Raw genomic sequence first — 27440 nt, forward strand, 5'->3', positions numbered from 1 at the left:
GGAGAACACATTTTGACCTCCTCATTTCTCTCTCCTCCTACTCTTGAAGTAAGTTTGTCGATAGGTGACTGATTTCTCAAGGCTCCGTCCAATCCACCTGGTCGGTGACGGGATTGCCACCGTCCTGAGCATATGTGACGCGGAGACGGAGACGGAGCTTGGGTGGGAGGGACTGGAGGCACACAAGTTAGCCAAAAAAACCATAGCTAGATAAAGAGGATAAGACTCACCCCGTTCAGAGCGCTAACTCGCAAAGACTGCGTGCCCTCATCGCCAGCTTCAAGCTCAGCCTTGCTGATACCGCTCAGCTGCAGTTTCTGGCTCTTTGGCACGGCAGCCTGCAGACCGACGCTGGAGAAGCTGTTGAAGTTGGAGTCGTTGCGGAAGCGGGCTAGGATCTGGGCATTGCCGCCAGCACTTCGTTGCACCTGCAAGGTGAGAACGAGGCCTTCCTTGTTGAAGGCAGTGGCTGCAGGCGTGGAGGCGCTAACAGTTACATCCGGAGAAGGTGCAGATGCGCCCATGCCACCGCCACCTCCCAATAAGTCCAGTCCAGAGGAGGCCGGCTGGGAGGGCGGGGGGATGTCGGACCATTGCCGAACATGTCCATGATGGCACTAGTGCTGGTCTTTTGCTGGCCAGTCGGAGGCGGCGAGGACATGCCGGAGTCGCCGCCGAGAATATCGGCTAACAAATCTGCGGTATTAGATCCGTTCGCGGTCGGGCTGGTGACGGGAGCTTCGGTGCCACCAACCAGGTCGAGGAGCAGATCGTGCTCAGCGGGCCGGGAGACCTTCTTCGACTTATCACGGAGGATTTTGCTCTGGCGTTTCTTGGTGGGTGCGCCCAGAACCCGTTGTTCCTCGCGAATCTCAGGCGGAGGCATCCGCTCAAGCACGCCGCGGCGGATTTGGTCATATCCGAACAGATTGGAGTATTCAACGGCACGCTGCTGGATCTCAACGCTCAAGTCGGAGGTCCGGCTAGACAGGAAACGGCGCAGGCGTTCAATCTGAGAGGAGTCTGACATGCGCACGGTGAGTTTCATGGATGCGGTAGTGATGTACTCGATGACAATCTGGGTTGCATAGGTGCTGTTGAGGATGTTGTGGAAGAGGTCGACAATATCGCTCTCCCTAACTTCTTTCACTAGTTCCTCCTCCTCGTACTGGCCGCCCTGCAGCAGACTGTCGGCATATTCGCCGATCGTCCATGCAGCCGCCAGAGTAAGACCGTCTTGCGAGATATCCTCCTTCAGCGACGAGTAAAGTTTCTGAACGGCGTAGGTTTGCAGTTCAGGGGTGGTCGCAATGAGACGGACGAACGACGACAGAATCTGTTCCTTCACGTAGTTCCCAGCCAGCTTGAGAACCCGCAGGATTGTGTCCAGGTGCCAACGCTTGTTTGGCGCGTACCGGTCGGCAGCAATTCCAATCTGTGTAGTCATCACCGGTTTGAATTCGTTGTCGGCCACCTCCAGGAAAGCCAGGAGCTCCCGCACCAGCACCCGCACGTTACCCTCGTTGATCAGCAGGAAGCTGAGATCGAGCGCGCGCCGGCGGATACTGATATCGGGATCCCGAAGACACTCTAGGATTGTGTTGCGATGTCTTTGCACCGCATTAGGTTCGATAGCCACAACCTTGTTCAGGGTGTTCAATGCCACATAGCGGATGTTGTTATCCTTGTTAGACAAGAACTTTCCGAGGATGTTGACACCAAGCACCCGCAGTCCCGAATCGGCCTCGATGTCCAAAATTGTAAGCACCGCCTCGTAGAGAATAGCATTTCCCACGTTCTTTGACGAGTCGGTGTTGGTGGCCACCTGGGCCAGAATGTCGTTGATCAACTCGCTGGTCGCCACATCGCCTCGGCCCAAGACGCGCAAAAACCCCAGAATCTTCACTTGCAGGAAAGGATCTGTGATTCCGGAAACATCGTGCTCGGGTGCATACCCGGACGTTGTGAGTCCCTTTAAGGCGCGGACCAGGTTTCCAGCGAGTGGACGGAACATCTCAATCACGCCTTCCGGACCTTCTTCCTCTTCTTCAGCCTCGCACAGGTCGATCGCGAAGGTCAACCCGCAAAGCAAGACGCCATGGTTTCGGTCACCCAGCAATGTCTTGGCCTTCTCCAGGAAATGCTCGTACAGATCCGGGACCTTGCGACATATCCGCATAGCACAAATGGCGGCTTTCCGACGAATGTAAGGGTTGGCTGTTGACATGAGGGTCTCGACTTGGGGGAACAGATCGCGGGACATCTCGATCGAAGCAATGTTGCCGAGGGCACAGAGTGCCAGGCCGACGATATACTGGTTAGAGTGGTTGAGATCACTGCCTTTGTTCAGTAAAGAGAAACGAGAGGGGTTCAAATGCAGCACATACTTTCCGAGAGAATTGGTCACTAGTGTCAAGACCTCCTGGTTCTCATCCAGCAGCAGCATGGTCCCCAGATATCCCAGCCGCTTGTCGGCGAACCGGTGTGAGGCGAGGAGTTTCAGACATTCGATTTGGCCGAAGTGGGTGCGCTCTCCGAGAGTGAACAGGTACAGCAATTTAGCGACATTGTTCCTCCTGCAAGGCGATTAGGGGTTTGTATCCAATGGGGAGTCCTCACTGCCACCTACCGGACACCGGAGTCGTGACTCTCTTCTCGAAACGACGCACGAATGGCGGCGCTCTCTTTCTGGATGACGGCTCGCTCGTCGGCGATGGTCTTTGCTGAACGCACATTCCGAATGAATTGCTTGACTAAGACCGTCCAACCGGGATCAGTAACGCGATCTCGACAGGGGAGGGGCCTTGGGGATCAGGGGATGGAGGGGCGGCGGGCAACAACTTACGGGAAGACATGACGGCCACGAGGACCCCCGCCGGCGGGGAGAGGAAAGGGAAGAGACAGGAGGGGGGAACGTCACGAGGAGTCCACGGCAGAGGTTCCAAAACAGAGAAGAGGGTGGCAGAGTGGCAGAGGTTCACACGGTCTGGACTTTGTGCTTTTGGTTTGTTTCGACCTGGCTTGATTGAGGCCGCGGGGCTAGGCTGGATTGGGTAATGGTCATGTGACTGGTGTTCGTGCCTGAGGCAGAGATGTATTTTGAGTAAATGTGAAGGAAGAGGTGTCCATGCATGGAAATATATTCAGTGCAGGAGGGTAGAAAAAAGATCCATGTCGTGGGTAGGTAGCATACACCGGAGCCTGAGCTAGGTGCATCAGCACTACCGGTAAGGCTGAATGACGTAGTGGCCTCGTTCCTCCCCAGCTTCGGATTCGACCCAAACAAACCACACAACTCATTCTTGACCCTGGTCCATGTGAGATATCCAATTCGCCCAGGATGTCTACTGCCATCTCCCACGAGGACTCGAACCTACGGCCACGAGCTGTTCCTCTGCAGTCCGATCCGAAGTCTGAGTCGACGCTCTCTCCTGCGGCCTGGAAGCTCCCCCTAGACAACAGGTACGTTCGAATATGGACCGCTCATGCAGCGCAATGGCTCATCATCTATGCAGTGGTCGGTCCACCCCCGTTCCTGAGGATGCGCCACCCTCTGCGCGGTCCATCTCCACAGCCAGGAAGCAGGTGCGGGCGCGCAACCGCCTGTTCTACACCATCGACTATGTGCCACGCGTATCCCACTTTGATCCGGAGAGCGACTACCACAATTTCAGGGGCTTCTTCACCCTCTTCTGGATTGGACTGGCTATTATGGTAGGGACGACGATGCTGCGCAACATCAAGGATACTGGATACCCACTGCGCGTGCGGGTGTGGAGCTTGTTGACGGCCAATCTGTACGAGATGGCGCTTAGCGACCTGGCAATGGTGGTGAGTTCGGGTCTAGTGATGCCACTTCACAAGCTGTATCAGTGTGGGCCACAGTGGCTACGGTGGTCTCGCGCGGGGATAGTGATTCAGAGTGTGGGCGAGGCACTGTGGATGTTTCTATGGCTCAAGTGAGTTCCCTCTCTTCCTATCTTTGTGCACACTCTCAACTGACTTACTTGGGTATTAGCTGGCCATTCATGCGCCATTGGACCTGGACTGCCCAGGTTTTCTTCACGCTGCACCTCCTGACCATCCTAATGAAGCTGCACTCCTATGCTTTCTACAATGGGCACCTGAGCGAAACCCAGCGCCGCTTGGCAGCTCTGGATAAACCAGGCGAGATCAAACCCGAATGCCCCATTGCAGTCCGATACCCGGAGACACCACGACGTCGGCCATCCATGAAAATGCAGCAGGACCATGAAGAAGGCCACCCGACCGAACCCCTCGACAAGTTGCGCGAGGATCTGGCCACCGAGCTGACTTCCCCACTGGGCAACATCTCCTACCCACAGAATCTCCATGTGGGAAACTATATCGACTTCCTCTTCTGTCCAACGCTGTGCTATGAGCTCGAGTACCCGCGTAATCCCGAGCGGCGCTGGCGAGAAATCGGATACAAGGCCCTAGCTGTGTTCGGATGTATCTTCCTGTTGACTCTGACCAGCGAAGAATTCATTCTCCCCGTCCTGAACGAGGCCCACGTCCAGCTGGACCTTTACGACAGCGTGGCAGACAAAGCACTCATCCTCGCAGAGTCCATCAGCATGCTCCTGTTCCCGTTTTTGCTGACTTTCCTGCTGGTGTTCCTGGTCATTTTCGAATACGTCCTCGGCGCATTCGCAGAAATGACCCGGTTTGCGGACCGGCATTTCTACTCAGACTGGTGGAACTCGTGTGACTGGTGTGTCTTCTCTTCCCCATGCCCCTACTCCTATCCTTGTCGGTATTCCCTAACTAAGTACCTTCTCCCTACCTATCAGGCTCGAATTCTCCCGAGAATGGAATGTCCCCGTGCACCACTTCCTCTTCCGGCACGTCTACTTCCCCTCGCGCTCGCACTTCTCCCAGCCCGTCGCCATGCTCATCACGTTCCTGGTCAGCTCTCTGGCCCACGAGCTGGTCATGAGCTGCATCACGAAGAAACTGCGCGGATACGGCTTCGGTGCTATGATGCTGCAGCTGCCTATCGTTGCCGTGCAGAAGTCCCGGTTCTTCCGGGGTCGGACGATTCTCAACGTGAGTATTCTTTTTGAATTTGCTCAATACTCATTGCTGATATCTCTGATACAGAATGTCTTTTTCTGGTGCTCCATGATTCTGGGCCTGTCTATGGTATGTTTCAGCGCTTTGGCGTTCAATTACCCTCGATGGAATGCTGACTCGTGCTTTAGATGTGTGCTTTCTATGTTCTGATCTAAGTACTCATGGCCAGTTGCCTGCTTGATCTCTAGCGTGAAATGTACAGTGTATATGTTACTTTCATGGGTGTGACTTACAATAACTACAATGTCTATGAAGAGAAGGAATAGAAGGGAAAAGAGGACATAGACCTGGGAAATGTTCATACAATACCCATGTGCTTTGTTCCAATATGTATTTAGCGATTGATTTTCTTTGTGAGTTTGCTTCCATGTACATAGCCTGCGCCGGTCTAAATGAATACACTCTCTACTCTATTCTACTCTCAATATCCAAAAAGAAATATGGTACCTACTGCTAATCCTCTTCATTCCGTTCAAATAACATACAAATAACTGAATCAAAAGCGCTATCAATCGTTTTAAGGAACGTAATTCGTTAATTGAGCCTCCCGAGAGATATCTAGAGCTCGGACATGATGATGAGTATGCGGGTGATGATGGTAGTGATGATTCCCAGGAAAAGACAGACAAGATAATTATCAAGGAAAGGACAAAAGAAAGATATCCGAATGCCAGGTGTGGTCTGTATTTCATTGGGATAATGATAGCGGGGAAAAGAACAAAAACCACCAACTAGCTCCCGAACACCAAAAAAAAATAAGAACACAGCCCTGGTTGCAAGCAGTCGAGCTCTCACGGAGAGATACCATCCGCAACCATTTTCAGGACTTTGGTTTGCCGGGGGCCGATCTGACAGTAATGAGAAACCATGGTTTGATGAAACGAGAGGGTTTCTGTGGCAGGCGTGGAGACTGTCGATGGACAAGCAAGTTATGTATTGACAAGAAGGAACGAAAAACCGCAAAAAAACAAAACAAAAAGAGAGCTGTCGTAAGTGAGGAAATCATGCGGTGGCCGACTGCCGTCTCCCCGGCGGAGGAGCACGGTGAGTGTCGTAATAGGCCTTGCGATTAGAGTAGAGGACATCATCGGGCCTAATCTCGCGAGCGTACTTGACATCCCGATCGTTCACGCGAGTTGTGTATTCGACATCACGAAAAGAAGGTCGTGCCGAAGACACGCGCTCAGCGCGTGGTTTCAGCGTTTCAATGCGAGGCGAGGACTCCGAGGTGTAGGAGTAAGTTGTGGTGCTGCGCTTGGGAGGAGGTCTGGGTGTCGAACGCTCTGTGCGCTCGGGCGAGATTGTGCGATGGTATTTGGGCTTGGAGGGCGGAAGATCCTCGGGCTCTGTCACGATCTTGTAGCGGGTTGAGGACTTGGGTGGCGTATTCGATCTTGCCGGCATCTCGGGCGTGCTGGGACTGGAGTACCCGGAGTCATACCGGTGCAGCTTGGAGGAGCGCGTTGGGATGGTTTCATGGGCCATGTTGTATAGCGTTGAAGAATCCTGACGACCGGACTTAGGTCGGGTGAAGGCGGTCGCCGTGGCGGACCGTGTCGAAAACAATGAAGGGCGAGGATTCTTCACGGTCGGAGATGTTGCGGCCGTGGGCATCTTAGGGGGAAACTTGGGGCGCGGAGAGGAGTCCAGATCATCGTATGACGGGTTGCGGGACGAGGAGCGGCGCCTGGGGGTGGACCGAGCCGAGCGCCGCGAAGCGGACGACTCTGGTTCCGCCGACTCGTAGCCACGGTAGCGCTGTGGGGACCGCGATACCCGCGGCCGACGACTACTACTGGGGATCTTCGATCGCTCAATGTAGTCCTCCGCCTGGGTGTGCAGGCTGCGGTGCTTGTCGGAATATTCATTTTCATCGTCGTAGTATCGCTCACGTCGACGCGAGGATTCCGCTGTCTGAGAATCCGCCGTACGAGACCGGCGATTGAGCCGGGGCAGGCGAACATACGTCGCACCGGCCGCAACACTGGAATCCGATGCATCGTCGTCCGACTCTCCATGCGCTGCCGCATGATCATACTTTTCCCACGCCTGGCGTCGCCGCTCCTTATCGCGATACTTAGCTCGCTCGGAATGCGTGGCCTTGGCGGTATCACGGGCCTGTTCCTTCGCGGTTCGGTAGCTGCTGACCGGCACGGTCCGGGACTTCCTCTTCTCCTCGCCGAACTTTGGCTTCGACCTCATCCCAAAATCATCGTACTTGCGTGACATGGGCCTCGGTTCATCTGTAAAGCGCATTTCGTCATCCAAAAACGCCTCCTGGGGCACTCGTTCCTCGTATATGCGTCCATCACGATACTCGCGCGAGGTACCCATGGACCCCATGGCACGTGGCGAAGAATAGTTCGTCGAGTCGGTCGTCCGTCTGCGTTCCAGGAGCTCCCGACGCAGGTCGGCCAATTTGGCTCGGTGGTCGTAGCGAGCTCGTCGCGTTTCATCGGACAACAACTCGTAGGCCTGCTGGACGCGCTGGAACTCATCCTGGGCGGCATTCCGTTGGGACTCGTCCTGAATCTTGTCGGGGTGGCATTTGAGGACTCGTTTGCGATGAGCAGCCCGGATCTCGGATATGGCAGCCTCCTTGGGCACGCCCAGGGTCGCATAGGGGTCTATATCGGGGGGAGAGGACATCACCGTGGTGTCTCAGGAGAGACTCACAGGTTGAGGGGGGAAGAAGCGGTGATGGGGAAGTGGAGTAGAGAGAGAGGCGGTGGAGGAGGGGGCTTGGTCGGTGTATTGTATGTGACGAGGCCACAAGCCAAAGGAACCCCGATGATGCATCCAGACTGTTCTGGAGGGCGAGAGAAGAGATTATGAAGGAGAGGAAGAATCCGAATAGCCGAGCAGCTTAGAGTGCAGGATCGGAAGAATGAGAGGCGAAAGAACGTGATAGAAAAACAGGGGGAAAAAGCGCTCAGCCACAACTGGGAGGCGAAAGTGGCTGACTCAGTGTATTACCGATACTGGAGGAGGAATGGGAGGGAGAGAGACATGAAATTGGTCGAGACTCGGGTGACATAAATAATACTCATAACCGGTAATAGGGAATCCTCATTCCTCGCCCTGAGCCGGAATGATTGCATGACGCCGAATGGTGGCCCTGGCCCCCATCCCATCCCCCTGTTGGGCGGCAAGGCCTTGCCTCACTTGTCCTGCGTTGCCTCGTTCGTTGGGTGATGCATACCCCAATCCTTACGGCCCCTCCCGACCGGTACCATGGATGGACATTGCAGACCCAACTGCCTCGCTCCGTAACAACTATCATTAACTCTCCCCCGCGACCCTGAATTCCACTGCTTCCCTGGAACAGGCTCACATCATGTCATCGAGGGGCGCCGCACATCAGCTGGACGCGGCTCCCCATCAGTTGACCGGATGTGATGGGGGATGCATTAATAGTGAGGGAGGGCGTGAGATGCCAACCACTGCCTCCGCTGGAAAACCAGACCTCCACTCGAGCCGGTCGCACGCCCGTCACACCGTCCGTGGGTTACATAAACACCCTTAAACATGATCTACGGCGGCCCCGCCGCTGGCGCAGGAGACCAGGGTTTGTTTCGGAATGCTGGGGATGTGTGGTTCTGTGCCACTCGCCTGCTCCCTCTGGCTGTACCGCACGAGATCCCCAGGTCGAGCCAGACCGGAAGAAAATGATCCCCTTCGCATGGCTTTCATGTAAGGGATACCCCAAAGCCCGGATGCTCCGTCCTCCACTCAGCGCCGGCGGCTAGGCGCTGGCTGAGACGTCTGAGGGGAACACCAGATGATAATGATGTGATGAATGATTTTGGCTTGCCGCTTTAAGCAGCGCTAGAACTTTCCAGGCGGGAGTCCAGCCAGCCCTTCGATCTGACTGGCTAGTGGGATCAAAGCGGCCAACCAGAAAACCCCTCGACGGGGCCAAAGCTCCCTCCGCAGGTCCCAGCCACGCTGCAGAGCATGCAATAGCATTGCATGGCACTCCCTCCCGGCGTGTCGATCCGAAGCAAGCAAGAGCGGTTGCCGGGGTCAGACATCCGGGGGATTTGCGTCGTGCCACACCGGAAGCTCCAGGTCGACCACGATGGGGGCGTTGAATCGTTTCCCGGCTCGATGCGGCCAGCTGGTCGCCATGATGGCCGCGTTGACAATGCATGTCTCCCTGCGGAGTGGCTGTCGGTCAAGCTCCATCCCTGCAGATGACCTGCCAGCGACCGAGCTTCCCTGATTCGTACTCCTACGCTCAAACCAAAACCCGTCGTTGTCGAGAGGCTCGTCCCGTTTCCCTGTCAAATCCACCAGATTCTGCTTTTTACTTTCTCGCGGCGGCAAGGCGCCCCGAATCACACGCTCCACGGCATCTGCTGCCACCCAGCGCACTCGCTCGTATCCTCGACCCTCATGCACATGGCCGCAAATGATTAGCGGCGGCCTGATGCGGCTCAAGCGCTCGCGAAGAGCATCGCACCCAACGTGTCGCCCTGTCGGTTTCGCATCGCAATGAGATCGGGGCGGCGTGTGCGTCACCACGATATCCGTGTCGCGTGGGATCTGGTCCCAAAGCACGCTGGCTTCACTCGATTCATACCCGAAGGCCCAATTTCCTTCGAACTGGGAATGAGGTGATCCGAATACTTTGAAGACCGTATGTGGTCCGTCCGGTCGAGTGAGCCGAACAATGGCCGATTGGTGCTGAAGAAAGATGACCGAAGAGCCCGTGATGAGCTCGATGCATCGCTGTGGATCTTCAGCCTTGGAGCCATGGAAACGTTGTCCATGCACGGCATAGAATGCCGGATCGAGAGTGACATCGTGATTGCCTGTTCGCTCGAAAACCTAGCCGATCAGAAGGAGAACGGCAGATGCATAGTCGGGCATCAAAGACAGAAACTGACCACCAACGACGATTTTGATCTCAAAGTCAGCTTGGGAGATCCACGCCATCGTCTTCCGCAGCTCCGCCATGCTGCCATTATTCGTCAGGTCGCCGGCGTGGATCAGGACATCGCCTGGGGGCATCTTGAAGCCCATCTCGGAGGGTGTGTAGCCGTGGGTGTCGGAGACGCAGACGAAGCGAGTCTTGCGGAGCATCTTGTGTTGTTGTAGTGAACCTAGACCTATACGCGGCCTGTGGTTGAAAGCGGCCACACCGCCTCCACCTGCCGCTGCTCCATTGTTATCCTTCGGATCCGCTTTTCTTCAATCGTCATACATATCCTGTCGTTCCAATTTCATCCGATCGATGGCTTGGCTTGAATTACGACCTGGAGCAGCGACGTCAAAGATACGAAATAGTGATCTCCATACGGCGACGGTCTTGCCAATCCCAAGTCGCCAGCGGGACGAGGACAATCCCCAACTCCGAAAGGAGAGCTATATGACTTTGTTTTCAAGAAAAGTGATATCACACGAGACGGAAACAAATATGTGTATGCCCTTGGGGATGTTATTTGTGCCAAGGAGGCAGCCCCGTCCATATTCCGTAGTTAGTTAGATCATTCGGTTTTTGTTGCTGACGTGCCAATCCTTCGATCTTTTTAACCAATAAAAAGATATTTTAGACCGAGAGGTCTGTGCTGAAGTATTAAACGAGGCCTCGGGCACGTTAGTGCAATTATTGTACTGACTACTGGCTGTCGTTAATGCGCCTCTCCTCGCTTGCCAGTAGAGCGCAGGCAGGGCTGAGCACTACCCGAGTTCTGTCTCCGGTGTTCAAAGAATCTTCATAGACCAGCTTTTAGCGAACCTTCCCTATCACTACGGTCTAGGAATTCACCGACTTATTGCATAACTTGGGCCTTCAGGATAGCAGGAACCTTGTCACTGGCAGAAATTTTACGAGCCATTCCTTATGTTTGTAGTAGAGGTATAAGGGTGTTGACAGGGGTATGTAATACATAACCCTTTCCCCCACTTTTTATTTACTTTTCCTTCCATCCTCACTTGGATATCCCAAACTTGCGGCTCTGAGTTAAAAGAACGAACCCCACCGAGATCGAGTTCTCCACTGTTTCCCCCTGTTTTCTCCGCCGTTCCTGTCCTATATTGTCACATCTAAGATGCGACTTGTCTGGAAATCTGACTGCTGTGACACGTGCCGGAATAGGAAGGTCAAGGTATATTGAAGCCTTCATTGGGGGATCACCATATATTAACATCTGCATTTAGTGTGACAGAGAATATCCGGTCTGTCGCAAATGCTCCAAGTCTAATCGTAGATGTGAGCGTCTTTATCAAAAGGGTCATTTGGTCCACGTTTCTCCAACAAACTCGGGGGTTTTGTCCACCGCATCGGAATGGGATATTTGGTCCCGGCGCCAGTTCCTCTGCAAGGTGGAAAACTTGCCAAGAATCCCATCACAAGGCTATCAATATCAAATGCAATTTCTTGCACACTTTTTGACAGAGTTTATGCCGACAAACTCGACTAGTCTTCAAACATTTTCTTACTTCCAAGATTTGCCCCAGCACCATGGCAGAAGCCCTTATATCGATATCGGCTCTGCGGCACTTAGCTTGGTCTATTTAGGTCAAACTTATGGCAAGAAGGATCTGCTACACTTGAGTCTGGAATATTATCAGTCGCTGCTTAAGGCGGTCCGTATAGGTATGGCTAAGCAACCCACGGAAGATGTCATCATTGGTACGGCAATTCTTAGCATGTATGAGGTATGCAATTCAAGATGCAGTATGAAGATGATATTCCGAATAACATATGATTAGGTTTACAACCCGCTTCAAACATTCTCCTGGGCGATCCATGTGCGCGCCGCATGTAACCTTATTGCGACCCGTGGACCAGAAACCCCCATTAACTTGGGTCTATTATGCTTAGTACGAACCCTGGGGGTAAGTGGTATCTTGTATCCTTTGGTGCTCCTGCTGGCTTACACTTTGGCAGTTCTATGAGAGTATGGGTCGTCGCAAAGCCACGTTTTCACTAAATCCTCGATGGAGCGAGATTGTCCCGAAGAATGAGCCATTCGAACAACTTCTGAGCATTGTCCTCTCTCTACCTCGGCTTGCGGAACTTTATGATGAAGTCGAGCAGACAGCCTCTGCAAAACATCTGTTCCTTAGCCAGTTCAGGGCCACATATTCCAAACTTCGGCAGTGGTACCTCGAACTTTTGTATAGTCAAAAGACTTGCACTTTCAAAATTAGAGCGGCGGAACCTGGCGAACGATTCTTTGTCGCAGACTATCCCGAGCTCATGGATACATTCCCAGAAGTCATTATATTTTCACGCCGATATATCTGCCAACTTCTTCTACTCTGCTGGACAGGCTTCTTTGTGTTGAATTACGAGGCTTCCAAATTTATGAGAACATTAAAGACCACGATCGAGTACACCCAAGATTCACGTCCATCATCGCCCGCCCAACATGAATGTCTATGCCTTGATCGCGAGTCTATGCTCACCGAGTGGTCTGGTTCTTTGGGCCAGGGGATGGACACGGAACTTTCCAAGGTCGAGGAGTGCACCGAAGTCTTTGCAGAGCGAATATGCCAGGCAATAGTCTACGCAGACATGTACACTCATGCTTCTGCAATGAAGCTGATCCTCATATGTCCGCTGTGGAATTTGCAGCAATATTTTATCAACAAGAAAGACCGTCAGCGGTCATTGTGGTGCCAGTGTGCTCTACAAAGCATCCCAGGCGGCATTGGTTCGGTTCTTTCGAAACTTTCGGTTCAACAGTATCAGGCAATTAGTGGCGGAGCTAGGTAGACTTGAACCCAGACCTACACCTCTACTATGCAGCTGCGTTGTCTATGGTTTGCTGAGATAATGCTAGTTGTGTTTTCAGGGTCTCTTCTAACAGGTATGAAGTCCGCATAATAATGGCTCTTGCATTCCCCTATAGGCATACTTTGGCTAGTGACGCGGGTAGAAAGCACTTGAGGGAAAGTACATCTAGAAATATTAATTGACATCAGAGTTCGGGATTTCGTGGCGTTGTGGTGGAGTAAAACAAGTTGGCCGTGAAAAGATGGTTCCGCGCGAGTACTAACTTTTGTGCTTTTTGTGCCAAAATTATACACCTCAGTGTTCAGGCAGCACTGATTATATAACCCACTCACGCCCTTCACCACGTGACCCACACAGCCCTTCAGGGCTTGCTGGTCACATGATTCCGCACAACACAATTCGCTTAGTCTCTTTCACTTCGATCCGTGTGTGGATTTCGACACCAACGACAACCACCGCCGACAACCATCCACCCCAAGGGACATTTCCTTTTCATACGGTGACAGAGCAGGATGTCGTCCTTCGAACCAGTGGTGCGTTCTATTCCTCCCTTCCCTGTTCCTCGTTGAACGTTTTGCACACGGCAGACATCGCTGACTCCAATCTTCAATCCAGGTCGTTATCGACGGCAAGGGACACCTCCTGGGTCGCCTGGCCAGCACTGTTGCCAAGCAGCTGCTCAACGGCCAGAAGATCGTCGTTGTGAGATGTGAGGCCCTCAACATCTCCGGCGAGTTCTTCCGCGCGAAGCGTACGTTTGCCCCCCTCGCCTCTCGAATTTTTTTTCTATTTCATGTTCGCACAAGAGGAGGACACTGTGACCAGCAGTTGGAGAAACAGGAACATAAACAAAATTGGGACATATGAAATACTGGGATGAATGACCCATGCTAACTCGAATTCGCACACAGTCAAGTACCACGCCTACCTTCGCAAGATGACTCGCTTCAACCCCACTCGTGGCGGTCCTTTCCACTTCCGCGCTCCCTCGCGCATCCTCTACAAGGCTGTCCGCGGCATGATCCCGCACAAGACTGCCCGCGGTGCCGCCGCCATGGAGCGCCTGAAGGTCTTCGAGGGTGTCCCTCCCCCCTACGACAAGAAGAAGCGTGTCGTCGTCCCCCAGGCTCTGCGTATCCTGAGACTGCGCCCCGGCCGCAAGTACTGCACCGTCGGTCGTCTCAGCCACGAGGTTGGCTGGAAGTACCAGGATGTTGTTGCTAGGTGGGTACTCCTACAGCATATACAGATGATGAAGAAATATGCTAACATGACTCTCATAGACTCGAGGAGCGGCGGAAGGTCAAGAGCAAGGCTTACTACGAGCGCAAGAAGGCCGCTCGTCGCAACCTTGCTCAGGCGGAGCAGAAGGCGAACGTGAACAGCAAGACCAAGACCCAGCTTGCTCAGTACGGCTACTAGATACCTTATTAGCGCGGAGCCGGGTGGTTGTGTGTTGTCTGATGGAATGGGATCGCAAACGGTTTATTTTTGTTTCCGCGAATCTTGAACGGCAAGCCGAGATCGACCTTTTTTGATCTATCCCCCGGTTTCTCCTGGAATAGACGAGACTGGGGCTCTTCGGGGTTTTCCAACAGCAGAAAAAACGGAGTTGCATGGGAAGAAAGGTTGTTCCAAATAGCTGGCCGGTTGACTCGCGCCGTGGCGGTTGAATCCAAAACATTCAAGAGTTCCAATGATCATATGTTATGACCGTTCATTTGGGGCGTAGTTGAGTCTGCGTATGTCACCGTAGGTCTGCCTAGCGCTATTCCCTAGGTCCACTACAGGTATCCGACCCTGTTCTACCCGGGCCCGCGGAACCTAGGTTATGACTAACTTCCCCGCATAACTACTGGAGGATTCTCCAACTCACCAGATGTAATCATATTCCCTTCTGCACCCCTTACATTCCTGTGTCCCAGTCCATCATGTCAGGCGTGAAGTCGCGTTTGTCGAGCCTCCTGGGCCACTTCTCCTCGGGCCCAGTCCCCTTTGACCATCGCTACAATCACCATACCCTATCGCCAACCTTCTTCCTTCCTCGAGCAGCGGAAATTGAACCCAATGTACGTGGAGACTCGAGAGAGATTGACCGCAATCTAACAGAGACACACGTTTCAGGCCGAGGCAATCTACCATGTGACAGCCAACAACAAAGTGCTGCGTCGGACATACCAAGAGACCGCCGACCGGGCGAGGGGTCTGGCGTACTACCTCAAGAAGCATGGCTTCAAGAGAGTGGGAATCCTGTGCCCCAATACGCCGGCATTCCTGGAATCAATCTTTGGCATTGCGGCGGCGGGTGCGGTGAATGTGGGTAAGATAATAGTCGTTGACATGTACGAGAATACCGAACTAAACTGGTGGTTTCTGTCTAGCGGTCAACTATCGCCTCAAGCCCGAAGATATCGCTTATATCTTCGACCACGGAGATGCCGACATGATCATCGTAGACGAAGAGTTCGTCCCTCTACTCGAAGCATATCGATCGGCGCATCCCAAAGTGCCTCTTCTTGTGGATACCGACACTGATGCAACGGAGGGAGAATTGAAGGGACCCTTTGACGATGCGGTTCTCGAAGGACTGCGGTATGACTTGGAGACCGGGGCAAAAGGCTGGAGCGCCCTGGAGAGTCAGGCAGCCGACGAAGATTCCACGATTGCGCTGGCATACACCAGTGGCACTACGGCGCGGCCCAAGGGTGTTGAATATACCCATCGAGGATGCTACTTGGCCGCGCTGGCTAATGTCGTCGAGTCCGGGCTGAACTATCACCGTGGACGAGCTCATTATCTATGGACTCTTCCTATGTTCCATGCCATGGGTTCGTGCTCTTGTTCCTTGTCCGCAACAGCTAGACTAACACGGATTCAGGATGGACCTTCCCCTGGTCGGTAACCGCAGTGCGCGGCACGCACTACTGCCTCCGGAAGATCGACTATCCGGAGATCTGGAGACTACTGAAAGAGGAGCATATCACCCACTTCAATGCAGCTCCCACAGTCAATACGCTGCTCTGCAATGCCAAAGAAGCGGAGCGACTGCCGGATCCCGTGCGTGTCACGGTGGCTGCTAGTCCACCCACTGCGCATCTGTTTGAGCAGATGACAGACCTCAACCTGCATCCGGTCCACGTCTACGGCATGACTGAAACATACGGCCCCATCACCAAGGGATATTACCTGCCGGAATGGGATCAGATCTCGCTCAAGGAGAAGTATCAAAAGATGGCGCGGCAGGGTCATGGCTTCATCACCAGTCTTCCCTGTCGAGTGATCAAGGCCGATGTCCCCGAAGGAACCATCACAGAGGTTCGCAAGGATGGCCAGGAGATTGGCGAGATTGTGTTCTTGGGCAATATCTGTGCTCGGGGATACTACAAAGACCCGGAGGCGACTCGCAAGTTGTTTGCGGGCGGAGTCTTGCACTCGGGCGACCTGGCCATCTGGCATGCCGACGGCGCGATCCAGATCCTCGATCGAGCCAAGGACATCATCATCAGCGGTATGTTTCTTGGACATATATTTCAAAGTACTGGCTGACAAATGGATGGCAGGTGGCGAAAACATCTCGTCGGTTGCCCTCGAGTCCATGCTGGTCACGCACCCCGATATTTTGGAAGCAGGCGTCGTCGCTGTCCCCGACTCCCACTGGGGCGAGCGACCCAAGGCCTTTGTGACGGTCAAGCCGGGCAAGCAGTTGCAGGGCCCGGAGGTGATCGAATGGGCGCGGAACGCCAGTGGCATCAGCAAGTTCATGATCCCGCGCGAAGTGGATGTGGTGGCGGAGCTGCCCAAGACGAGCACGGGCAAGATCCGCAAGAATATTCTACGCGAGTGGGTGAGGAAGCCGTAGTTAGTACAGTAGGATCGCTCTTGAAGGAGTAAATATAGATCGATATCGATAAGCGGCCTTGGCGCCCAACTCCGCCGTGAATCGGCCCCAATCATCCATTACATTAGTGAACTTGGACCATTCATTCGGTCTTTCCGTTCCTCGCCCGAACCTAATCCCTTCTTCTACACTGCCCTCGTGCGAGATCGACGTCCTTCTGTCAGTTGATATTCTCCAGTCCACCACCATTTCCATCCCTCCCGGTCTCTCCACGCGCCCGCCATCACGTTCTCGCCCTCGCGCCCTTCCTTCGTCATATTGTCCCCCTCCCCTCCGAAGACATCCCTGTTTTCCACCAGACCCCAGCCATCTGACGGTCCTCCAAATCCGGCCAGAGACTTCCCAGCAACAACTCCCAGGTCAAAAACTCTAGAGATTCCTCAAAAACCCACTACCCGTCAGTCGGTCAGCCTCCAGCGATCGCACCTCCAGCCAGCCAGCCAGCCACACGGCCGCCTACCCGATCGGTCACCCTCACATGCGCCTCATCGCCCATGCTGATAATATCCTCTATTGATATATGAAACTCGACCCTTCCAAAAGGTGCTAGGATTGGACCTCGAAACGCACATCAGCGGCGGTCGTGATGCCCCGCCCACGATCCTCAGCTCGGTTCTCGAGCGAAGGAGCCTCCGAAACCTCATCTTCGACCTCGCCCGAGCGCGCTGCCGACGATGACACCGACTTCTTCATGGCCCAGGCCAACGACTCGCAGTCGTCGGTCGGTGTGGCCAATTTCCGCGACCTCCACGTACTCCCCGAGCGGACAGTCGCCCTGCCCCCCATCGGCCGCCTCCCGCCCGAGCTGCTCATCGGCGTCTTCTCGAAACTGACGTCGCCTTCCGATATGCTAAACTGCATGCTCGTCTGCCGCAGCTGGGCGGCGAACTGTGTCGGCATCCTGTGGCACCGGCCATCCTGCAACAACTGGGATAATCTGAAAAGCGTGGCTTCCTCGGTAGCGAAGCCCGATAGTCTCTTCTTCTACGCGGACCTCATCAAGCGGCTGAATCTTTCGGCCTTGATGGAAGATGTCAGCGACGGCACCGTCGTCCCCTTCACCCAGTGCAAGCGCGTCGAGCGCTTGACTCTCACGAACTGTTCCAAACTCACGGACAAGGGTGTGTCGGATCTGTTGGACGGGAATCGACATTTACAGGCTTTGGATGTTTCGGATTTACGGTCTCTGACGGATCACACTATGTACGCGGTGTCAAGGAACTGTCCTCGACTACAGGGCCTGAATATCACCGGCTGTGCCCATGTCACGGACGACTCGTTGCTTGTCGTGTCGCAGAACTGTCGCCAGATTAAACGGGTAAGTCGACAGCTCAACGAATACGAAAACCAGTGCTAACGTTTGCAGTTGAAACTCAACGGGATTTCCCATGTCACTGATCGGTCGATCATGTCCTTTGCGGAGAACTGCCCGGCTCTTCTGGAGATTGACTTGCATGAATGTAGGCTGGTCACTGGCCCATCGGTCACGCTTCTCATGACGACGCTCCGGAACCTACGAGAACTTCGATTGGCACATTGTTCGGAGATCAACGACTCGGCATTTTTGAGCCTTCCGCGACATCTGATATTCGACAGTCTGCGCATCCTCGACCTGACCGCGTGCGAGAATGTCAAAGACGATGCGATAGAAAGAATTGTCGGTGCCGCTCCACGCCTGCGAAATCTGGTGTTAGCCAAGTGTCGATTTATCACGGACCGCTCGGTGCTGGCCATTTGCAAGCTGGGCAAGAATCTGCATTATGTGCACCTGGGCCACTGTTCTAACATTACAGACTCGGCGGTTATACATCTGATCAAGTCGTGCAATCGCATTCGCTATATCGACCTGGCTTGCTGCAACCGCCTGACCGACACCAGTGTCCAGCAATTGGCGACCTTGCCCAAATTAAGACGAATTGGTCTGGTCAAATGCCAGTCCATCACCAATAAAAGTATCGTCGCTCTGGCACGGCCCAAGTCAAACTATCCAGTGACCAGCAGTCTGGAGCGTGTGCATCTCAGCTACTGCACACAATTGAACGAAGAGGTTGGTCTATTTTTTTTCTCCTGTGTCCATTCCACTACTGACTCTTGACCAGGGCATCTTCACCTTACTCAACCACTGCCCACGACTCACCCACCTGAGCCTGACAGGGATAAATGCCTTCCTGCGACCGGATCTCACCGCGTTCTGTCGAGATGCCCCGCCCGAGTTCACGCAGCAACAACGCGACGTATTCTGCGTTTTCAGCGGCGAGGGCGTCAGCCGGCTCCGCAACCATCTCAACCACCTCAGCCACATGCGGCAACAAGAAACCAGCGAAGCAACCATGTACGACGACGATGAAGAGCTGGATGAAGACGAAGGCCAGATGACGGGCCTGATGCACGCGACGGTCATCAACGATGACGATGGATATATTGATGTCCCGCCTCCTTCCCAAGACTGATAGATACCCTTTACGATCGTTCGTTTCGCCTGCTGCGCTTCTTGCATCACCGCGCAGGCTGTGTCATATTTTGTTCTACCCCCCCGGTATCAGCGAAGATTTACATCCCCCCTTTCCCCGTTCCTCCGGTGTCTTGTGTTCGTTATTCTGGGAACTGCATTGATTGTGCGCTAGCGGTTTACGGACTTCTTTTTTGGTCTGTTTTTGGTTACGCCGTGTTGGCGAGTGATGGGAATTACGTGGCATTTATGCGAGCAAGCATGCAACGACTTATTATTACTGTTTACCAACGTACAGTCTGTCAAGTCTGGAGAGAGTGTAGATTTCCAAAGTAGTAAGGCACTTAAAGTAGAATGCTCATGTAAGCAAGAACAGCTTCCCCCGCACGGCATCCCGCTCTCTCCAACAACTTCCTTCAACTCTTCGCTACACATGATGGCGTCTTCGCGGGCCAACCCTCTGGCATTTACGCCATGGCCAGTCACCATAATTGTCACGGCCGTGTACCTTGCCCTGGTCATCCCGTTGCTGGTGATTCACCACCAAGTCCCCGCCAGTCCCAGCACGTCACCGAAAGGCCTGAACCTCACCGAAGCGTGGAGCGACCTCCAGACTCTGACGGGAGGTTTTCATCCGTACAACTCACACCGAAACGACGAGGTTCATGCATGGTTATTACAGCGCATCGACGAGATCAAACAGTCCTCACTGGCTGCGGAGGATGACGACAAGCCGGATGTGTTTGTCTTTGATGATCTGCTCTCCAACCTGACTTCTGCCGACCGCGAGACGGGTGTTTACTTTGAGGGCACTAACATCCTGGTCTATATTCGGGGTTGGGAGGACAGAAAGGAAAATTGGTGGGAGGTTCCTGGCGGACTGCCTGCTGGTAAGGGCGGCGTGCTGGTCAACGCACACTATGACAGCGTATCGACCGGGTTCGGTGCAACTGATGACGGTATGGGCGTTGTAACCTGTCTACAGTTGATTAAATACTTCACCACACCGGGCCATGCACCGCGGCGCGGACTGGTAGTCCTCTTCAACAATGGCGAGGAAGACTATCTGAATGGTGCGAGGGTGTACAGCCAGCATCCGATGGCCAACTTTGCGCACACATTCCTCAATCTGGAGGGCGCGGGAGCAGGCGGAAGAGCAACTCTCTTCCGTGCCTCAGACACTGAAGTCGCTCAGTCATATGCGAAATCGAAATACCCGTTCGGGTCGGTGTTGAGCTCCAACGGGTTTGAAACGGGCCTTGTGCGCAGTCAGACGGACTACGTTATTTTTGAGGGAATATTGGGTCTTCGTGGGCTGGATGTTGCTTTTATGGAGCCCAGAGCGAGGTATCATACCGACCAAGATGATGCAAGACATGCCAGCAAGAATTCCCTCTGGCATATGCTCTCGGCCGCGGTGGCATCCACCAATGACCTTGTCTCTGACTCGAGCGATCGTTTTGATAGCCGTCGTCGGGATGACGGGAAAGTGCCCAGTGGCTCCGGTACTCCGGCCGTGTGGTTCGATGTGTTTGGAAGCGGCTTCGCTGTCTTCCGCCTGCATACTCTATTTGCATTGTCGGTCACCCTACTTGTCGTTACGCCGCTGGTCTTGCTGGCCACCAGCATCGCGCTTGTCCGCGCGGATAAGATGTACCTGTTCCGCTCGTCGGTTTACCAAGAAACCAGCGATGAATACGTCTCGCTACGAGGACTGCGGGGATTTTTCCGGTTCCCGTTCCTGATTGTCATCCCCACGGCCGTGACCGTCGGACTGGGCTACCTGGTCACCAAAGTCAACCCACACATCGTGCATAGCAGTCAATACGCCGTGTGGGGCATGATGGTTTCTGCTTGGATCTTCCTAGCCTGGTTCATCTCACGGGTGGCTGATTTTGCTCGGCCCTCGGCCTTCCACCGGGTCTACACCTGGACATGGATGTTTGTCCTTTCATGGGTCATGCTGGTTGCTGCCACCGTGTTTGCGAATGAAGACGGGCTGGCCGGTGGCTATTTTGTGTTCTTCTGCTTTGCGGGAACCTTCTTGGCTACATGGGTGTCGTATCTGGAGCTCTTTTCTCTGCCGCGCAAGTCTGCGTATGCGGATCAGTTCGCTGCCCCGTCCTCGCGACGCCCCAGCAGTCATGGCAGTCGACTGGGTACTACGACTTCGAACGACGACCACGAGGAGAACGATGAGGAAGAACCCACCGAATCCACCTCGCTGCTGCGTGGTCGGCATCGCACCACGTTTGCCAACTACGTCAACGTCTCGGGAGGAGAGCCTACTGAAACAGACGAAGAAGAAAAGGACCCGAACGTGTACGGACGGGAACAAGCATGGAGTGCCTCCATGCCGCGATGGACCTGGCTCGTGCAGCTCCTTCTTACTGTTCCGATAACTCTCATCCTGGCCGGGCCACTGGCTCTCCTCCTGACCAGCGCCCTACATCAAACAGGTCAGGATGGCAGCTCGCCTCTTTTCGTGTATGTTGCCATCGCAGCGTTTACGGCGCTCCTCTTCTCACCACTGCTGCCATTTATCCATCGCTACACATACCACATCCCGATCGTGCTGCTGCTCGTCTTCGCCGGCACCCTGGTCTACAACCTCGTCGCCTTCCCCTTCTCCGACTCCAACCGCGTGAAACTCTACTTCGCGCAAGAAGTCAACCTCGACAATACCTCCGCGTCACTCGTCTCCCTGAATGGGGTCACCCCCTTCGTCGAGGACGTCGTCAGCACTCTCCCCAGCGCGACCGGCCACCTTGAATCCTGCGACTTGGTCACAGACCGCGTGCAGTGCTTTTGGCACGGGCTCGCACCCAACGTGGTCCCAAATCCCGAAAAAGACTGGGTCTCTTTCAACATCACCACTCCAGACCCCGCGACAAACCCGACCCACGTCCGCTTCAACATAACGGGCCAGAACACGCGCGCATGCAGGATAACAATGGACGAGCCCTCCATCTCAAACTTCAGGGTCGCCGGCTCCTCAGAGCCAGACGACCGCTTCCTCTCCCCTTCTGCGGACGGGCTGCGTGAAATCCGCCTGTGGAGTCGCGAGTGGGATCATACCTGGACGGTGGATGTGCAGTTTGCTAGTGGAGACAAAAAAGGGAAATTGTCTGGAAGGGTGTCTTGTCTTTGGAGCGATAACAATCGCATCGGCACGATTCCGGCGCTCGATGAGGTCAGGCAGTTTAGTCCTGCTTGGGTGGCGGTGTCGAAGTTGTCCGATGGGTTGGTGGAGGGATACCGTGAGTTTGAGATTGAGGGCAAATGAAAACTGAAGGGGTCTCTTTTATGTTCATTTCATCGTTGTGTTTAGTTCTGGAGTAAGGAGGTCATTGTACTTCGTTTTCTTGTTTGTTTATTGATCATACCCTTTACCGATCCGCTATGCACGCTATCTATGCCTTATTTCGGTGATTATGAGGGGGTTCATATGGTGTACCTAGTATCTAGTAATGAAGAAGGCCGAGTACGAGAAGTATCCTTTCAGGGCATACCAAGGAAGAGTACATAGTTTTAATTCGAGGCCACCTGGGCAGCTAGATACTCAACGCACAGTAGGTCAACGTTGTCAATCAACATCCACCACTATGTGCCATCTCAATGGGATCATCACAGCAGGTACCTAGCCTCCTCACAAATACGTACAATGTGCACGTCGTTCATGATTTATACTTCTCGTTCCGGGTGACAGCCAAGAAGGAAAGAGACCATAGCTGTCTGATGTCGGATTCTGGAGCTATAGTCAGCGAAAACATGTCCAACCAACCCAAATCAGATAGAGAGGATATAGCACGTCATTGCTTATAGGAAGGAGAAATAGAAAGAGAAAAGGAATAAAAACATACCGGTCTGAGAACCTGCGCCAGGCGGCGGCGGCATAACCCCAAGGGGCGTGACGTCGAACTCTCCATTGCGGTAAACCCACGACCACACTTCGGTCGAGAGCTGCTGGGAATTGGCCTCGATCGAGTCCCAGAGGGTATTATACGCGGTCTTGACATTGTCAAGAACCGAGACATCATGACAGAACTGCGGCACGGATGTCTTCGTCTTCTGATCACATCTCGCCATCTGCAACTCCAACCCCTTCCCCATCATGGCAAGCGGCCACGACCAAACAACCGTACCGTGATACGCGCCCGTGGTCCAGTTCTGGGCGTAGACATCCTCACTTCCGAAGGCCGGGTTGGCGACCACCATGCCGGCGTCGGTCATCAGGCCCGCGGGAAAAGTGCGGCGGATGTTAGAGGCGGTTTGGTTGAGGAAGGATGTCAGCTGGGCTTCGTTAGTAGTGTTGAGCAGGAAGTGGCGGAAGCAGTCGTCTGTGTTCATCACTTGGACTTGGGAGAGGGAGTCGTAGCCGTCGAGGGAGAGGGCGTGGAAGATTACGTCCGAGTCGATGGTTTGCGATGTGTTGGTTGGGACGGTGAAGGGGGCCCGTGTTTGGTAGGTGTCGATGCGGGATTGGGCTTCTTTTTGTGGGATTGTGACCTGTTCATCAATTGATTAGTATAAAGGATATCAGTAGGGGAAGTATTTAGGAGGGTGGGTGTACCTCGAAGAATTGCAGCGTCGAGTCCTCCCACACTTTAGCATTCTTGTCTGCTTCCGTTGCCCACTGCTTCTCATGCGGATACACTCCGCTGCGAGCGAGAGCGGCGACAGAGCGAAGGGCCGCGGGCGCAAGAGCCGTATTGACGTCGTAAGGGATACGTCCACCTCCAATACCTGCGAGATTATCTGTTAGTGCCTATACGAAAGCAAGACGTAAAGATAGACACACCGTATGTGCTATCCCGCCACTGGCCAACAATCTGGCCCTCCTTTAGATGAATCAGGTTATCCTTGGTCTGTTTTTTGGCAAACGGGCCGGTTAGGCGCATGATGCGCTCAGCGTTGATGAGGGCCAGGTCACCCCAGGTTAGGTTCCGGTTGGCTGCGTTGACGGAGCCGGCCTGAGTGCTGGGGGAGGGAGGGGTCTGTCAAAAAATGCTCTTTTGGGTATAAGTGAGGGATGACATACTTGAAAAATGCGGTGGCTCTGCTCTTTCCGATGGGGTTCTGCAGGAAGTACTTCTGCATCAACACGGGGAGGTAGTAGTCCGAGTCAATCTGACTGCTAGTTAGTTCCAGAAGAAAACAAACAGTCTTCTGCACTTGCTGGTTCGTACCATCTTGTAATCGCAGCTCATGGCATTGCTGTAAATGCCCTCCTGCTCATTGGTCCAGGTAGCATAGTCCCTAGAGACGTCAGTTTTCCATCAATCCCTTTTCCCAAAGAGCAAGAAGCAAAAACTCACCCAATAGTCTCCTCATGACAAACACTCCCATCCGTCCGATTCACCCTCTCCAGGACAGCCCCAATAACCGCCTCCATAGCACTACCCTGTCCACTGCTGAGGACCGGCTCCAAAAGCAACGCCGAGATCATCGAGTCGCGCCCGAAATACGTCAGGAAGCGCCACGCACCCGCGAGGAGTTTCTCCGAGTACGACAGGAACGACAGCGCAGCCGTCTGGCCGGGCATTTGGGTGATCAGATCCGCAGATTCGGAGTTCAGCACAGAGGCGGGCTCGAGCTGAGTCATTTGGGGATAGCTCATCGCCGCGGAGAAGAGGTAGTCGCCCTGCTCGAAGTGGACGGTGCGGTTGACAACCGTTGCCTTGCCGGTGCTGTTGCTGCCCCAGGGCTGGAAGGTGAGCGTTGTGGAGGTGACATTGTCCAGCCACACTCTATTCAATTGTACTCCGTTGCCATTGGTCGTGAATGTGATGGCATCCTGGATCTCCGGGTAGAGGATACTGGGTCCCTCGGTGAAATCACGAATCGTGCGGATACTACCCAGGATGGGAATCGTGAGAATAGCAGAGGAGTTGAAGCGCAGGACACTCTTCACACCAACGCTGGGGTTTGCACTCCCATTATTGGCGCTAGAATAGACCGGCGCCAGGGGATTTCCGACAGTGGAATTGACCAGCGCAATGGCCAGGGACCCGTTGACGCCATTCTGCGGTGCAAAAAACGAGCACGCGCCGCTGTTGCCGGCTGTCCAGGCGACAATCAGACGCGGTCCGATCTGGGTGAGGTCGCTATCTGGGAGCGGGGTGGTCACCACCGCCTGGGCGGCGACGTTGCAGTCGGAGTAGAAGAAGTTATCATAGGGCGCATCAGGGAGGGAGAGTGTTGAGGGTGCATTGCTGCATGCTGGAGCGGAGGAGCGCGCCAAGAGAGTCTATGAAGAAGTGGCTTGAGTGTGAGGATGTTTAATTTTGAAAAAGGAAGGTCGGATGGGTCGGGGAGGGCGCCACTTACTGCATCGCTCTTCCCCGCGTTGGTGGCGCTGATGCCCGCGAGGAAAGGGAGGAAACTGGAGTGTTTCATGGTGAGGGCTTGTTAGACCGACATGTCGTGGCTGGCTGGCGAGGTTCCCCGGTATTTATAACTGGCATGCTGAATGCTAGAATGTCGACCTTCCTGAAACAGACAAACCCTAAATCTAAGTCCCCACGGGGAATCGGTGAAATTATACGTAGAGTTGATAATGGCTCCGACAAATCTCCGAGTCAAAATATTGATCGTCCCTGATTGATTGTTCTCTCACTTTCACGGTATATACAACATAATCTCCAAGCTGCCATGTACAGTGGAAGGTATTCAGGTGGTGGGGCGTGGGTGGAGGGATTAATGCATCCTCACAACCCACTGGGTAGAACAATCTCTGATTATATGCAACAGAGAGCCGGAAGCGATGGCTCAGGCTAGCGTCTCCCCAGTTTCAAGTAGGTGGGTGTGGCGCTGCCAGGGTATCCATGGTATGTAAATATCACAGGCGTTATCTCGTTAGACATGGCTCGTCAAGAACAGAAAAAGCACACAAAGATCTCTGTGTTTTCATCCTGGCTTTCTGGGCTTCGAGAGCCCACTTAGGTATGAATATCGATGCCCACTCTGGTATGAATATCGATGGACCGAGCTGGTGAAGTCAGTCGGGCTGTGATCGCGCTGGTATTGATGGATGGTGGTGGTGGTAGTCTCGCCGCTCAGGTCCGAGTTTCCGGTGTGATGGTTGGGGGAGTGCTCGAACATGGCGATGGAGATGTCGTCTGCGTCCATCCAACGCGGACCGGCGCGGTGCGCCTTGGGCGGGGCGGCGTGAGTGAGGTCGGAGGTGACGCGGGTTGCGTCGACAAAGTCGGGTAACTCGCTTGGGCCCGAGAAGGACTCGGGTTTCCACACGTGGTTGTGGACTAGGTGGATCAGCTTGCCCAGCACGGCGAATTCAAGCTTGAGCTTGACGCTGTACACGGCGCCCTTGAGCATGGTCTCCATGATGTAGAAATTCATGTACTCGGCGATCAGCAGGCCCAGATCCATGACGATAATAATCAAGTTGATGATCAGCAGCTGGTACATGATCTTGCGCTTGGTGCGGTCTGGATCGAGGCGCAACATGCGCACCGTCTCCCAGATGTACAGACCCGAGATGATAAACTCTTGCAGGCAGAACCCCGTCATCTGGATCTTCTCCATGATGTTGTAGCCGTGCTTGTAGATTTTCTCTTCGGAGCCGGTGACCAGGTTGGTGCCGTAGGTCAGGACGGTGGTGGGGAGGTGCAGGATGAAGGCATTGATCACAATCATGATGAGTACGCGGTTCAGGGCGCGCCGGTTGGACAGGACCAGATGGAGCCGAGAGTAGAGGACGACAGACTGGCCGGTGACCATGAAGTACCAGCCAATGGTCAGCAGCGTGCAGGAGAGCCATGTCGCGCTGGTAAGCTGGAAGAACTTGAGTAGGAATCCCAGCGAGTAAGGGATCAGGCCGAGGGAGGAGGAGAGTAGTAGACTCCAGAAGTACAGGCCGCGGTACTGAGCGAAGGTGACGAAGACGAGGATGATCAGCTCGAGGGCGTTGTACCAGGTGACGCCGGCCAGGGTCGCGATGGTGATGCGCATGCCCAGCGAGGCGCCGGTGTATCCCCCAGTGATGCCATCACCGGGGGAGTCGAGGGAGGCCATGGCAGGTAACAGGGGTCAGGGGGAGAGGAGCATAGTAGTCTAGAGTGGTGTGTGATGGCCTGTTATGTGGTGTTATGTGGTGTTATGTGGTGTTATGTGGTGATATATGATGTGTGAGGAGTCAGTCAGTCGCCCTAGGAAGAGTAGCAAGTGAGACAAATGGTGGGCCAGGTGTACTCCTCCTATATTCCATTCCCCGGCCTCAGCGG

At 54.1% G+C, this 27440-nt stretch overlaps 12 protein-coding genes across 12 annotated transcripts; 6 read left to right on the forward strand and 6 right to left on the reverse strand.

The window, feature by feature from the left end:
- Positions 1-76: 76 nt before the first annotated feature.
- Positions 77-3300, reverse strand: N7510_001959 (AP-1 complex subunit gamma; the record flags this gene model as incomplete). Its single annotated transcript, XM_056973886.1, has 7 exons — positions 77-172; positions 231-535; positions 592-2336; positions 2388-2576; positions 2630-2786; positions 2846-3044; positions 3289-3300. The coding sequence occupies 7 exons, from the start codon at positions 3298-3300 to the stop codon at positions 77-79; spliced, it is 2703 nt and encodes a 900-aa protein (XP_056839003.1).
- Positions 3301-3340: 40 nt separating this feature from the next.
- Positions 3341-5252, forward strand: N7510_001960 (putative sterol o-acyltransferase (APE2); the record flags this gene model as incomplete). Its single annotated transcript, XM_056973887.1, has 7 exons — positions 3341-3462; positions 3516-3831; positions 3886-3959; positions 4019-4735; positions 4815-5070; positions 5125-5166; positions 5226-5252. The coding sequence occupies 7 exons, from the start codon at positions 3341-3343 to the stop codon at positions 5250-5252; spliced, it is 1554 nt and encodes a 517-aa protein (XP_056839004.1).
- An 847-nt stretch (positions 5253-6099) lies between these two features.
- Positions 6100-7746, reverse strand: N7510_001961 (J domain-containing protein; the record flags this gene model as incomplete). Its single annotated transcript, XM_056973888.1, has 1 exon — positions 6100-7746. The coding sequence occupies one exon, from the start codon at positions 7744-7746 to the stop codon at positions 6100-6102; it is 1647 nt and encodes a 548-aa protein (XP_056839005.1).
- Positions 7747-9123: 1377 nt separating this feature from the next.
- On the reverse strand, positions 9124-10185 carry N7510_001962 (metallophosphatase domain-containing protein; the record flags this gene model as incomplete). Its single annotated transcript, XM_056973889.1, has 2 exons — positions 9124-9914; positions 9990-10185. The coding sequence occupies 2 exons, from the start codon at positions 10183-10185 to the stop codon at positions 9124-9126; spliced, it is 987 nt and encodes a 328-aa protein (XP_056839006.1).
- Positions 10186-11472: 1287 nt separating this feature from the next.
- Positions 11473-12826, forward strand: N7510_001963 (uncharacterized protein; the record flags this gene model as incomplete). Its single annotated transcript, XM_056973890.1, has 3 exons — positions 11473-11763; positions 11818-11943; positions 11996-12826. The coding sequence occupies 3 exons, from the start codon at positions 11473-11475 to the stop codon at positions 12824-12826; spliced, it is 1248 nt and encodes a 415-aa protein (XP_056839007.1).
- A 533-nt stretch (positions 12827-13359) lies between these two features.
- N7510_001964 (60S ribosomal protein uL13) lies at positions 13360-14269 on the forward strand (the record flags this gene model as incomplete). The annotated part of the gene is made up of 4 exons (XM_056973891.1): positions 13360-13380; positions 13463-13598; positions 13759-14071; positions 14131-14269. The coding sequence occupies 4 exons, from the start codon at positions 13360-13362 to the stop codon at positions 14267-14269; spliced, it is 609 nt and encodes a 202-aa protein (XP_056839008.1).
- A 509-nt stretch (positions 14270-14778) lies between these two features.
- On the forward strand, positions 14779-16706 carry N7510_001965 (putative AMP-binding domain protein; the record flags this gene model as incomplete). Its single annotated transcript, XM_056973892.1, has 5 exons — positions 14779-14916; positions 14972-15167; positions 15229-15675; positions 15726-16355; positions 16408-16706. The coding sequence occupies 5 exons, from the start codon at positions 14779-14781 to the stop codon at positions 16704-16706; spliced, it is 1710 nt and encodes a 569-aa protein (XP_056839009.1).
- A 164-nt stretch (positions 16707-16870) lies between these two features.
- On the reverse strand, positions 16871-17241 carry N7510_001966 (uncharacterized protein; the record flags this gene model as incomplete). The annotated part of the gene is made up of 2 exons (XM_056973893.1): positions 16871-17112; positions 17172-17241. The coding sequence occupies 2 exons, from the start codon at positions 17239-17241 to the stop codon at positions 16871-16873; spliced, it is 312 nt and encodes a 103-aa protein (XP_056839010.1).
- Positions 17242-17331: 90 nt separating this feature from the next.
- On the forward strand, positions 17332-19195 carry N7510_001967 (putative ubiquitin ligase complex F-box protein GRR1; the record flags this gene model as incomplete). The annotated part of the gene is made up of 3 exons (XM_056973894.1): positions 17332-18063; positions 18112-18792; positions 18845-19195. 3 exons carry the CDS (start codon positions 17332-17334, stop codon positions 19193-19195), a joined length of 1764 nt encoding a protein of 587 aa, XP_056839011.1.
- A 432-nt stretch (positions 19196-19627) lies between these two features.
- Positions 19628-22480, forward strand: N7510_001968 (M28 family metallopeptidase; the record flags this gene model as incomplete). The annotated part of the gene is made up of 1 exon (XM_056973895.1): positions 19628-22480. The coding sequence occupies one exon, from the start codon at positions 19628-19630 to the stop codon at positions 22478-22480; it is 2853 nt and encodes a 950-aa protein (XP_056839012.1).
- A 533-nt stretch (positions 22481-23013) lies between these two features.
- On the reverse strand, positions 23014-25593 carry N7510_001969 (uncharacterized protein; the record flags this gene model as incomplete). The annotated part of the gene is made up of 7 exons (XM_056973896.1): positions 23014-23703; positions 23768-23940; positions 23996-24174; positions 24236-24324; positions 24384-24453; positions 24513-25444; positions 25525-25593. 7 exons carry the CDS (start codon positions 25591-25593, stop codon positions 23014-23016), a joined length of 2202 nt encoding a protein of 733 aa, XP_056839013.1.
- A 510-nt stretch (positions 25594-26103) lies between these two features.
- N7510_001970 (uncharacterized protein) lies at positions 26104-27231 on the reverse strand (the record flags this gene model as incomplete). The annotated part of the gene is made up of 1 exon (XM_056973897.1): positions 26104-27231. The coding sequence occupies one exon, from the start codon at positions 27229-27231 to the stop codon at positions 26104-26106; it is 1128 nt and encodes a 375-aa protein (XP_056839014.1).
- Between the last annotated feature and the right edge of the window lie 209 nt (positions 27232-27440).

This window comes from Penicillium lagena (assembly GCF_028827675.1).
Source record: "Penicillium lagena strain IBT 129212 chromosome Unknown utg000001l_segment0_segment0, whole genome shotgun sequence".
Classification (NCBI taxonomy): domain Eukaryota; kingdom Fungi; phylum Ascomycota; class Eurotiomycetes; order Eurotiales; family Aspergillaceae; genus Penicillium; species Penicillium lagena.